The sequence below is a fragment of the Sander lucioperca genome, chromosome 15, assembly GCF_008315115.2.
Source record: "Sander lucioperca isolate FBNREF2018 chromosome 15, SLUC_FBN_1.2, whole genome shotgun sequence".
In the NCBI taxonomy this organism is placed as follows: Eukaryota; Metazoa; Chordata; class Actinopteri; order Perciformes; family Percidae; genus Sander; species Sander lucioperca.
Window position 1 is genome coordinate 28,971,886 of NC_050187.1, and position 12,269 is coordinate 28,984,154.

Below are 12,269 nucleotides of genomic sequence, written 5' to 3' on the forward strand. Positions count from 1 at the left end.
CACTTCTTCTCTAGTTTAGTTTGCTTCGGAACAGTGATTCCCACCCTCCTTTACCGTGAATGTACTTTTGCTGACAGGTGTTTGTGTACAACATTTACTCAGTGTTAGGGGAAGTTGAGGGGACAGCACATTTAGTCGGGATGTCATAAAAATTGTGCAGAGTCAAGATGACCAAGGAGAGAGACTGAAAAAGAGAGTCAATCCACACTTCGGTTTTTCTTACTGACATGTTCAGGTTGTGATGTTCAGCAGTCTATAAGAGAGTCTGAGCAGAAGTTAATAAGGACAAGTATTCTCTCCTTCTCAAAGCATTTTAATACAGTGGACTGCCAGAGGATGAGACAGGCTTTTCCAGCATGTTGCAAGTGTAGTGAGCAGCGAATAGAGAACTGTGGAAGTGACATGAGGGTGTTGAAGAGGCTGGTGGTCACTCTATTAGTTGTTCCGGCACACTCAGGCAATTCTGTACAACACTCCAGTGCACGGAGCAAAGAGGCAGGGACAGACAACTCAAACTCAGGTCAATCTTTACTTACTACACACAGACGAGGTCAGACAGACCTGCCCCCTCCTCAGAAACCTGAAGACCCAGACTGACCCAAACCGAGCCTCAGGTAGAGACTTTGTCAATTTTGTGGTCATTTTAAGATGGGACAGACAGTATCTGAGTAAGCATTGTCAACGATGTCCCAGAAAAAACAACACACACACACACACACACACACACACACACACACACACACACACACACACACACACACACACACACACTTTGACTTACATCGCAGACATTTGTGGCACTGTTTGGTGCAGTGACGGCTGAGTTGGGGACGTTCTTGTTGCCTGCCTTCATTGCAGCATCTCTGCGGGCCTGCTCCAGGAGAACTCTGGCTCTTTCTTTAAGCTCCTCCTGACGAGACAGCACCTTCTGTGTGCAACCACAGGGCATGAGGGTGATGACATAAAACAATGCTAATGACTGGGTGCAGTTCATTTCTAATAAAACTGTGTAAAAGAAATGTGTGCTTGTAGACTCTCGCACATTCATGTTTACGAGTTCAACTCTTCAAAATTGTACTCACCTTCTCAGCAGGGGGACTTGATACAGGTGCTGGCTCCTTTGAAAGAGAAAATAACCTAAATTAACTACAGGTGTGTAGCCAAATACCAAAACACCTCTAGATTTGCAGTTAGAGTTACAGGCTCTAAAGTAAGTATTTTGTCAACAATGCAACAAATAATGTTGTTTGGACTGGTTTTCCTTAATATATGCTTTTTAACAAATTAAGTGACTTGTGTAATCTAGTCAACTATGATGCCTAAATAAGTGACATGCTATGGAAATGAACACATTTTAACAGAGAGTAGTAAGTTTTCAAACAAACATGTTTCACATTTCCTCCTTGTACAGTGAGCAGGGGAAGGGAGAGAAGAATTAAGATAAGCGGACCCAAATGTAGCAAGATACACGATATACACGGCCTGCACTTTGGCCTACAAGCCAGGCTCACAGCCCTGTCTGGGTCCAGTGGTGTGGAGAGCATGACGACTTTGACAAGAAAACAAAACAACCCTAGCCTAAAATTGTATCTGCACGGTAATCCTGGCTGTATTATAAAAGGGGTGCAAAGTGGGCAAACAGAGCTTTTTACATTTGGCTTAGGCCGAGCAATATTACAACCAAGCTGTTTATAGCACTGAAACATGTTTATCCGTTCAACAAGTCAAATCTGGCTCGGGTGCAGGCAAGGATGCATCCTGCTAACTTGATAACAGCAGATCAAAATGGGGTGTCATAGCTGTCATAACCCCCCTGCTGCCCCCCCGCCTGCCCTGTGACCTTTCGACTTGTAAACAGGAAGCGGTAATCTGGGGTTAACCAACGCAGGCAGCAATGTATTCAATGTGTGTTTGTGTGTGTGACTGTGTGCGCACACGCATTAAGGTGCGTGCCAGTGCGCGTGTGAGATGAGATGAGGTGTGCTCTGCGCAAAGCGTCGCCACGCCTGAGCAGTCACGGCACCAACTGCCATCAACTGAAGGGATGAGAAATATAATGAAAAATATAATGAAATGTCAAAGCAGGGGGTTCTCCTGGGTGCCTTCTATAGTTGCCACATGTTAAGGGCCCGGCCTCGATGTGTCTGGGTCTCGGCAACGAGACAGGCGACGACAACATCTAATGCAGACGGGAGAATTTCGGTACGGTCATCTCTGCAATGGCATCAACGAGGTCGGGATTTGAAGCTTAGCGAGTGCCAGGAGGGAATGAATGTTCAACACATCCTCTGTCTTATGACTGATGTAGCAGTAAAGGTTTCAATCAAAGCCAGGGTGCAAGGATAAAAACCTGAACAATCCATTTAGGGGCCAGGCAGGTACCTGCAGGTAAACGCTGTCAGAATCTTAATACCTGACTTAAGCAACAAGGCGTGAATTAGTCTACATTGTACAGACTGATCCAGAGGTTGTTTAACGTACAGGATTCATAATTAGCTGTGAGATCGTTTAATGTATCTCTTACTGACCCTTAAAGGACATGTTTAACGATATACAAAACACTGAAAATATAAATAAAAATAAAAAAATAAAAATATCAATTATTCAGCATGTTAAAAAAATGGATGTCTCTCAATTGATGTCTCATACAAAAGTATAGTACAATAGTAGTGAAACAAAGTATGGCACTTTTGAAGAGACAAAATCATAACACTTTGACAGAGAGAAACTTCTCTACTTTAGGAATACCCATAAAAAGATATGTTGAAATAAATATATTTAAATAAAAAATATATATATTGCAGCAATTTAGTTGCACTCTGGAACTCGATTCTTTTAAATTAAATTTTGTTTAGTGTGTGTTTACCTTTATAATGTTTTTTGTCTGGGTGTTTACCTGGTTGGGAGGCGTGTCTGTGTGGTTGACTGGAGGAGAGCTGATGTCTGAGGCTGGCTCAGACTCCGAGTGACGCAGGCTGGCCCTCTTCTTCTTGATGAGGTCGGCATCCCTGTTATAGGAGAAACCCAGTTTCTGGTGGGGCGGAAAGGCCCCTCTCCTGGTGGGGGACCCAGGGTCTGTACTTCCCTCTCTTCTTTCCTCTCCCACCTCATCCTTCTGCTGTCTTCCCTTCTCCATGTCTTTCTCCACTCTCTGTGGTAACTCGCTAAGGTCTAAAGTGTTGGCTTTGAGCAGATTCCCCCTGTACTCAGAGCTTGACGGCGTCACGTGGATCGAGTCTGTCGCTGCACCGGCTAATGCTGTGCGTGGCGATGGGACAGGAGGGGAGGACTGTAAAGGCCTTGCTGCTGGCAAGCTGACCGCTCCTACTTCGGCCTTCCGAACCGGCTCCATCATCTCTTCCTCGGCGGCTTTAATGCCATTGGATTCAGTGTTAACACCACCAGCAGATTCAACGGGCTCAGAATTAGCCTGGTGGTGCTGCACGTCGTTGAGTTCAGCATAGAACTTGTCCTGACCTATGGAGGCGTTTGTATCCGTTTCAAAGTCGCCCACCTTGTAGGTGCTGCGGCTGCTGTTGGCCTCTATCTGCACCACGTTGAGTTCCTCACCGGAGAAGTGGGCCCGGATCTGGTACAGGTAGGTCATTACTGTTAGCTTGTCAGGAATGGCCAGCAGCACCATGTCTGATGGTTCCAGGAGACGGGAGATACCCAGGCTCGCAAAGCCATCATATGCCTGCCAAAAAAGACACAAACTTTCAATTAGATTCATACCACACAACCACTGTCATGTTACAAGAAGTGCCTACCTGCAAAATTGGGTATAAAACTGAGTTCACTGTTGGAAAAATGGATGGGATGGAAGGGTGACAATGGCTGATGAGATAGGAGAAGTCTGGTTTCTTTTTCAGACATGGGTTGTATTTGGTGCATGGTGCATTGCATGCATGATCTATGTGTGTATGTGCCCATGTCTGTTTGTGAGTGAGAGACACCTTTGGCATGACTGCTGACAGGTCATGTCAGGGATGGTTGTCCCCGATAAGAGACGCAGATACCCCAAGACAGAGCGCTTAATCCCAAAGTGTGTGTGTCTGAGTGTGTGTGTGTGTGTGTGTGTGTGTGTGTGTGTGTGTGTGTGTGTCCTTATCGCTCCCCTACATCAACCTGCCCACGCTCTCCGTCACGCGTGTAATTGGTCTGATTAGAGTCTGATGAGAAAATACAGGTTTGATAATCAAGCGACACACACGAAACCCAATCCCCCATCACCAGATAGACTGAGACAGAGAGGGAGAGAGAAGGGATGAAAACCATTATCGCAGCCAATGACAGGTAAATAAATAGATTAGCAGCACACACACTCACACACAGTGTCACTACCTCCATTCCTGCGCGCGTACACACATAACCTCCCCATCCATCTCTCCCAGGTATCACAGCTTGTATCTGGGCTGCTTGATAGTGTTGATCTAATTCCAACCTGTTGCAGCGCTCGTTTGTTTCACTGCCTCCGTAGATCTACCCAGTCTATCAATCTCTCCCTCTTTCTCTCCGTCTCCCTCTCTGACTTCCAAACACATCCCTGTGTGTTTTTAACCTTTATTTACCCCTGGGATTGTTTTGAAGAGCCTGCTTACTCTTTTTCAGCCCTGTCCTGCTTCAATACAATTTTCTTACATTTATTTATCTAGAAAAGGGGTCTATTGAGCATGTATGATTTTTCATTAAGTCTCTGCTTTGCATTCATCCAATACATCTTGGAGCTTCCTTGAAAAAACTACTGTCTAAGTGACGGCCCCGGAGCAATTTCAACTTTAAGGATGGGCTGAGCGCTTTGCTGAACTGTAACTTCTACGCAAGATATTGACTTTGTGCGCTGTGTCTGTAATAACTCCATTTGCCACCTACTGCACCATATTATCTTCTCGCCATTTTATTTGAGTGTTGATAGATGTGAAAATTACAGTCAAAGCTGGATTTATAGTTCTGAGTTAAGGAGTTATGGCGTAGTTGTAGTGCATACACACTTAATTGCCACAGCTGACGTGCACCTCCTCGAAAAATATAACTACACATCGGGGCTACAGCAGCTATTGAAATATCACGTAGGAACTACAAGAACTGTGATTGGTGAACTTGGGTTGCTTGTGTTTGCTTTTATAAGTATCTGAAATAAACACAATATTAGTTAGTTAAAGAGAGACTCAGTAGTCTTCTGCTTTTTAGTAACACACATTTACAAAGGGCCATTTCCAAACCTTCTGCTTACCATGATGGCTGCTCTCTATGACAATGAACGAAATAATGAAAAAATGGCCATTGCTCGACAATAGCCTCCTATTCAGTAATGAGACATAGAAGTTACTTGGATGAAATTTCAGTTATTTAAGTACATGTGAAGGCCACCGTCTGTCTGTATTTAAAAGCGAATGAAAGAATGTAAACACTGTTAGCATGGAGAATAAACTTAAACACGACACAGTCTTATTAAGTTTCACACATTTGTCTAATTTTGTGGTGGAGCTTTCAACAGGTAATTCCATGTTGAACTATTAATCAAAACCTACACCATAGGCACCTACGGCGGGGTTGACGTGTAGCCCTTTGACTTTAAGTTTTATATGTTTAAGTTTTAGGCAACAATACAATGTCAGTGATGGCTCAAAATCCTGATCTATTAGGTGTTTATTATGTGGAAAGTGAACGAGGAAGTGATATTGGACACAGCTCAGAAAGCTCTGTTTAATAAAGTCAATCTTATTTCACCAACTGTATTTTTTTGTAACTGGTGACACGAGAACAGAAGGATGGAAATGGAGAATAAAAAGGTGGTTTAACAGGGATGTTTCTCAATTTACAATCAAGTGTGATGCCTTTTGTTAGGAGGAGTCTTTTTCACTCTCACCTCTTTTGTCCCTTTCTATTGATGGAAAGTATGTGTTTGTGCTTGCAGAGACAAGGCCAGAAGAAAGAACTGGCGGTGGGAAAAAAGAAAAGGGAGAACAGAGAGGAGTTTGCCTTTACAGCGAGCCTGTTTAAGTCCTCCCCCCCCCCCTTTTCCCTGGCAGAAAGTGAGTGTGAAAGAAAAAAGAAAGACAGAAAAAACAGAAAAAGAATATGGGGAATAAGAGGGCCTGATTGGGTTTCTAACACATATTCAGGGGAGCAAAGTGTGCTTACATTGTTCCCCTCTCGCCCAGGGTAGGCTGTGAAAGAGAGCGACAACTTTGCTGCTCAATAGGGACAGAATGAAAGAAGGAAAGAGAAAAGAGCGAGAGTGGGAGAACGTGAGAGTTGTATGAGGAGGAAGAAGAGAGGGAGACTCTGGGGCTGGGTTTTGTTTCAGGGTTGATGTTAGTCTTGACATGCGCTACAGTCTTTTTGACCTCAGTGTCATGATTTATACTTTCTATACCTTTACTTATAGCTTGAGGAGTGCTGATCATGTCATACTGAGACACTGATATTGAGGGACCTGTTGTTTTTACGTGAATGGTTTTCTGCAGTGGTAGCCTACAGTACGTGCCCACGAACTGCAGTTAAATCATAAGGCAGGCAATATTTTATATCTTTGTTATTGACAATAGATTGCAAGAAAACACCAAAATCAGCAATGGGTTGGGTTGGTGTGTCGATTTCTGTTCGATTAGGCACGCATTACAAACCGAACGATTCGTTGGACTAATCCTATTTCATTTAGAAATAAAAGAGCTTAAATTGTGTGAAATATAATGTTCTCAGTGACGCTGCACTCAACAAGGCAGCCCAAACGACGTAACAGGCAACGTGCTGTCTGCCCCTCCCACTCCCAAAGAAAAAGACTCCACTTCAGTCAGGCATGCTACGCTGAACTAGCTCCATGCAATATGGCTAGTAACGTTAATGTGACTATTAACAGACCAGAATTAGAAGATCCTCCAATAACCAACAGGTCTGGCGTTTGGAGCCACTTTGGTTTCCCTGTAAGTTATGAGGGTGATGGCAAGACAGTGGTGGATAAAAACATTTCAACTCATGTACGCCGACATCACCTGAGTGTGTCAATAACTGGAACTAGAAGAAAACAAGAAGCAACACACATGCTACAAACTATCCCCGCAGCATTTAAGCAGCAATTTCGAACTGATTCAAACCGGGGAAAAGACATCACTGTACATTTCTAGCCGCGGGTATGAGACCCTACTCTGTAGTGGAAAACGCAGGTTTTATGAACATGGTTTAAGTAATTGAGCCCCGTTACACTATTCCTTCACGAGCCCATTTCTGCCAGACCGTAATCCCTGCGTTGTTCAAATAGAGAACCAATTGTCCGAAGCACTAGCTGTTGCCCTGACAGCAGACGGCTGCACATCAAGGGCTACACAAAGCTACCTGACTGTAACAGTCAGTATTTTATTTTATTTATTTTTTTTATAAAAAGGAGCTGTTTTTGTTTTATATGTTGCTAAGAAGACACCCCAGAAGATGGGTCATGTATAGCTCTGTCATTGTTCAAAGTAAAAAAAGATCACACTTTATGATTTAATACATGGTTTTGGTCTTTTTGTTGGATTTGATGACAAAAAGAAAAATATAGATTACCACCAGATTTTAAAAATCTTGTATCCATCTGGTAAGAAAACAAAGGATAAGTGGATAATTTTCCCCTACTCACAAAACTTCATTACTTGAAATATTATGCCATCTAAAAAAGTTATCTGAAAAACCGCGATCTATGATATAAGATCTCTGGAAAGATGAGAGCACAACTGTCAATATTATCATTTATGGTGTTTTAATGTCATATCATATTTTTTTTTAATCATACATATTGTTGAAGTTCTGGTTTTCCTTGTATGAGTTTTGTAAAGCACAGCTTATTGCAATTAGTTTGTTATTTTATTATTGATTTTGCATTTTCATGATGTATATCCTTATAAAAAAGTAACTGGTAATTATTTCAAATCACCAGCCAGCCCTACTTCTTGATTGATAACATTTGAAACGAGTCTGCCAATATAATTGATCTTCTGTATTTCTCAACAATGACTGATTAGAGCAACATTTTAGTCCAATACAATATCATGTATTTTGGGAACATATCTGGTTTTCTCACTTTCCATCATCCAGCTGACAAAGCTTTTGGTTTAGACTAAATGTCACTGTCGTCTGCCCCGGGCCGCAGCACCCTGCTCCCCCTCCACTCCCTCTCGGTGACTGACAGCTATCTATCGTTGTCAATCATCAACACTACCCCTCCCCTTAGCCCAACCCCTCACGGTTGTGCTCAGGGAGCTTTAGCTTGGTGCTACACTATCAGATGGCATGACAAATGACTTCTCCTTGGCCTCAGCAAGCAAGCAAGCAAGCAAGCAAGCAAGCAAGCACGCACGCACACACACACACACACACACACACACACACACACACACACACACACACACACACACCAGACAAGACGGAGGAGCAAGCGGTCTAAACACACAGGTGATCTCAACATGCAAACTCCTTAAACAAATGGATGAAAATGTGACCACACACAATCATCCACAGACTAGCATATATACACACATCCATTGATATCAGATCATTTCAAAGGCTGTAAGTGTTCTGAATATTCACTTCTCTCTCTTCTTTTTTTCTGCCCACCCCCAATATTGATTGTCCTTATCTGTCATAATTCAGCACAGTCTGAGCTCATTGCAATCACTCTTCACAGATAGACTGTGAAAGGAGGGGGCATGTCTATCAACTAGCCATGAAAAGCAGAGATAGTTGTCGTTTTTATACCCTTTCCATTTCTGCTATCCATTCAATAAATTCTATACATTCTAATAACTCTTTATAAAGAAACTCTATACAAAATTGTGGATGGGAAAAGAAGTCTCTTTTAATCACCCTCTTTCATTCTGTTCTTCATACATTCATTTATTTTTTTCATTTTTATTCTTTTCCTTGCTTGCTCTTTGGGGTCCTTAACCTGCCACACTATGCTGCCCTAGCCTGTGTCCAGCGTGAGTGTTTTCTCTTTTCTTGCAGGCAATATCATGAGCACCCTTCTCTTGCTCAACACCTTCAGGGTGCTACATAACACCACACGATTCATTACTTCTCTTTCATTTCGCCTGAACCCACTGAGCTTTCACAATCATAGCCACCTACAACACAGAGTGTAATTCATGTACAATTACTGTATGTAGCACAGCTGGAAACATAGCAACAACATCCAGAGTGCACAGGCCCACAGACATCACATCTCACATGCAGAGAAAAGCCATTTACATACAGATTCTATTGTCACTGCACGTGGAAATTAATCTAAGAAGCAATAAAACGTAGCACACACTGTCAAAGTCTGGCTCATTACAACCTGGGAAAACATAACGCTACACAATTATCGGTAAATCAATACAAATCAGAAACTTCACTGGCTGCTAACTTTATCGCCCCTGCTAACTAAAAGGTACACACTCTGACTGTGAGCCAATTAAGGAAAACGGTTGAAATGGGAACTCTGATTGGCCAATGCAGCACACATTCATAAATAGGACACTCATCTCCTTAATATTTCACAAAATATTATCAATATTTTTATGAAACATTGAAAAGTGGAAAGGTTAAATGTATCTATGACATTTTTGCTGGTAAACCTTTCTGGCAGGTAATGTTTTTGTTTGTTTACTAGTTCTTGGTGAAGCAAACAAGATAAACAAAGACATATATCATATGTTTAAAGAGTGTGTAAATGAATAAAAAGACACATTCTACACAATGAAAAATGACATCCAACTTTAAAGACTTAAAAAATCTGGCCTTGCACAATTCAACTTGTCCACACTTAAAGGTGAGCACACAGAGCCGACGGCCAAACGTCGGCAGAAAAGGCAGTTGGGCTGATCAAGTCCTCTCAAATTGGTCCAAAAAGTGCCTCGGAACACGACAAAGCAACGAGACGTAATACGTCTCCATAACAGCAGGCGGCGCTAATCTGTATTGTTGCCCAAAAATGAAAACCGGCAGCTGATTGGACGAACGCATCACGTGGGTCTGGTTTCTCCGGAAATTCAGACTGTCATGACGGCTTGTTCAGAATACCATCTCATATTGTACTAAAATAGTTCACCAAAATGTGTTTCTGAAAACATTTTAAGCGAGAAATAGGCCATGCAGTTGCTGAATCTGTCTTCATTTCAGATCAACAAAGGTCAGTTTAAAAGATTTTCGTCAGATTTTGAGAGACTCTAGTCACGCTCATTCCGCTCCCCGTTTCCGGGTTAGCACTCTACCAATCAGATGGGTCATTTGAGTCCGACTGCCGGCAGTGCCCGCCCCGCCGATTATACATGTCAAATCGGCCGAAATGAAGGACGACGGCCCCTCGGACAGACGACGGCACGGAACAACTTCAGTCACTGACCTCGCCAGACTGTCCAACGGCTAATTATCGGCTCTGTGTGTCCACACCTTAACATGAATTAGACATGATTTTACTAGCTTATATATCCGGATTCTTGAGGGCTACATGAGCACGATGGCAAGAGGTGGCAGTTAGCTGATATCTACCTACCGTGTGTCTCCTCTGTGCACTGCAAAGGAACAGCTTGCTTGGCCAAATGTACATCAGCAGCTAGTGTAGAACGTTACAGAGAAGCTGGTCGCAGTGCGCTGGGTACAGTGCTGCAGCTATTCACCAGCTATCACCTTTTGCGGCATATTCCCATATTACTTATATCTAGCCAATTTCTTCAGGGCTACTTGAGCACCTGGAGGGGGGTGAGGGGCAGTTAGCAGATATGGGATTGGGTCTCTCCCTCTCCCTCCACTGTGGTTATTGTCAACAGGGTAGCATTCATGCCTAACAGGGCCACCAGAGGTTATCGCTGAGCCAGAGTGTGTATGAGAAGAGGAAATCAAGCTGCAGGAACCTGACGTATATCGTTCTGTGTAGCCCTCGGGGCCAAAGAGGGGACAGGGCATCTGTGTGTATATAGGTGTGTGAGTGTGTACTATCAGAGTGAAAGGGAAAAACGGCAGTTTGCATTTGTGTGTTCGGAAAAAGTAAAGCCTGAGGGACAGAGTGGAAAATGATGATGCGTGCTACAGTGCACCTCAAACTGTGAATATGCAGATATGAAGACATAGGCTAAGGTGTGAATGGTTTATTCTGTTGAGCTTTAGGAGTGAGTGCATATATGTTGGTTGTAATTTGTTAGGAGAGGACAGGAATGAAACCAAAGAGTTTTGTTTTACGCTTTTACACACATCCAAACAAAAAAGTCTAATCAATACAAGATACATATGCTCTTATTATACACACACTGACATCAACACACAATTAGCAGAGTCAGTTTAGTAAGCTCCCAGCAGGCAGCTGAGCTAAGATGCAATCTCACCTCTGCCAGGTGAATAACTTATGGCCACGTAGACATATCACAGCAGGGGGAACGTCTTAGGAACACTGTCATTATAAGATTCTGGCTGTAGTGCATGTGTGATTGTGAGTGCATGCATTTGCCTTCATGTGTGTTTCCAACCTCCTCCCTCAAATCATGCAACACACAAACACACAATAGCCAGGGATTAATGGCAGATCTCTAAATAAGGCCAAATGGAGATGTGGATGGGAGGGAGCTAAGTGGTGTGAAGGGCCCAGCGGTGGCTACCGCTTACCTTTTTGTTGTTTTCTTTAATATCCTGAGGATTGAGTGACTTGTAGTCCCTGGAAGAACAGTGGGGAGGGTTGGAGAGGAGGCAAGCACAGAAAAAAAAGGGAGAGAGAATGGGAGACAGAGAGAGATAGCAGAGAAAGAGGTGTGTTTAAATATGCGTCACATGTAATGGCATTAGAACTGTAACATGCAATTTCATAGCAGTGCAATCAACAGAACTAATAGAGTGGAAAATAAGTAAAAATAACACAGTGGAGTGCAAAGGCACATAAGCATGAACACACACACACACACACACACACACACACACACACACACACAGAGCACGGTTTAGATAAATTATCTTCATGTCTGCTCTCTTAACAGGGCTGCAGGTTTTCCAAATGTTGTACCTTTGAGTGTTAAATACACATTAAATACTAAAAATGTAAGGAATCTCTTTCTCTCTTTCACGTACACACACACACACACACACACACACACACACACACACACACACACACACACACACACACACACACACAAAAAAACGAGATAAGTGATGACGGCAAACATGCAACTCTGTATTAAAATATGTAAATGACAGATTGGGTCCTGCGTGCGCAAGTATGTACACATCTGTCCTCTTAATCAAACACTGACAGGGATGATGGATCC

At 42.9% G+C, this 12,269-nt stretch overlaps 1 protein-coding gene across 8 annotated transcripts in view; it reads right to left on the minus strand.

Annotated features, from left to right (window-relative positions):
* The window catches only part of ehbp1 (EH domain binding protein 1), a 150,593-nt gene that overhangs the window by 62,981 nt on the left and 75,343 nt on the right, over window positions 1-12,269 (minus strand). For 7 of the 8 annotated variants that reach the window (XM_035991985.1, XM_035991983.1, XM_031315916.2 and 4 more), the window contains 4 exons: window positions 11,614-11,662; window positions 2,897-3,697; window positions 1,083-1,118; window positions 782-928 (listed from right to left, as the gene is read on the minus strand). In XM_035991985.1, the coding sequence (XP_035847878.1) occupies window positions 782-928; window positions 1,083-1,118; window positions 2,897-3,697; window positions 11,614-11,662 (1,033 nt within the window). The remainder of the gene's footprint in view (window positions 1-781; window positions 929-1,082; window positions 1,119-2,896; window positions 3,698-11,613; window positions 11,663-12,269) is intronic. The other variant, XM_035991984.1, reaches the window with a different exon arrangement.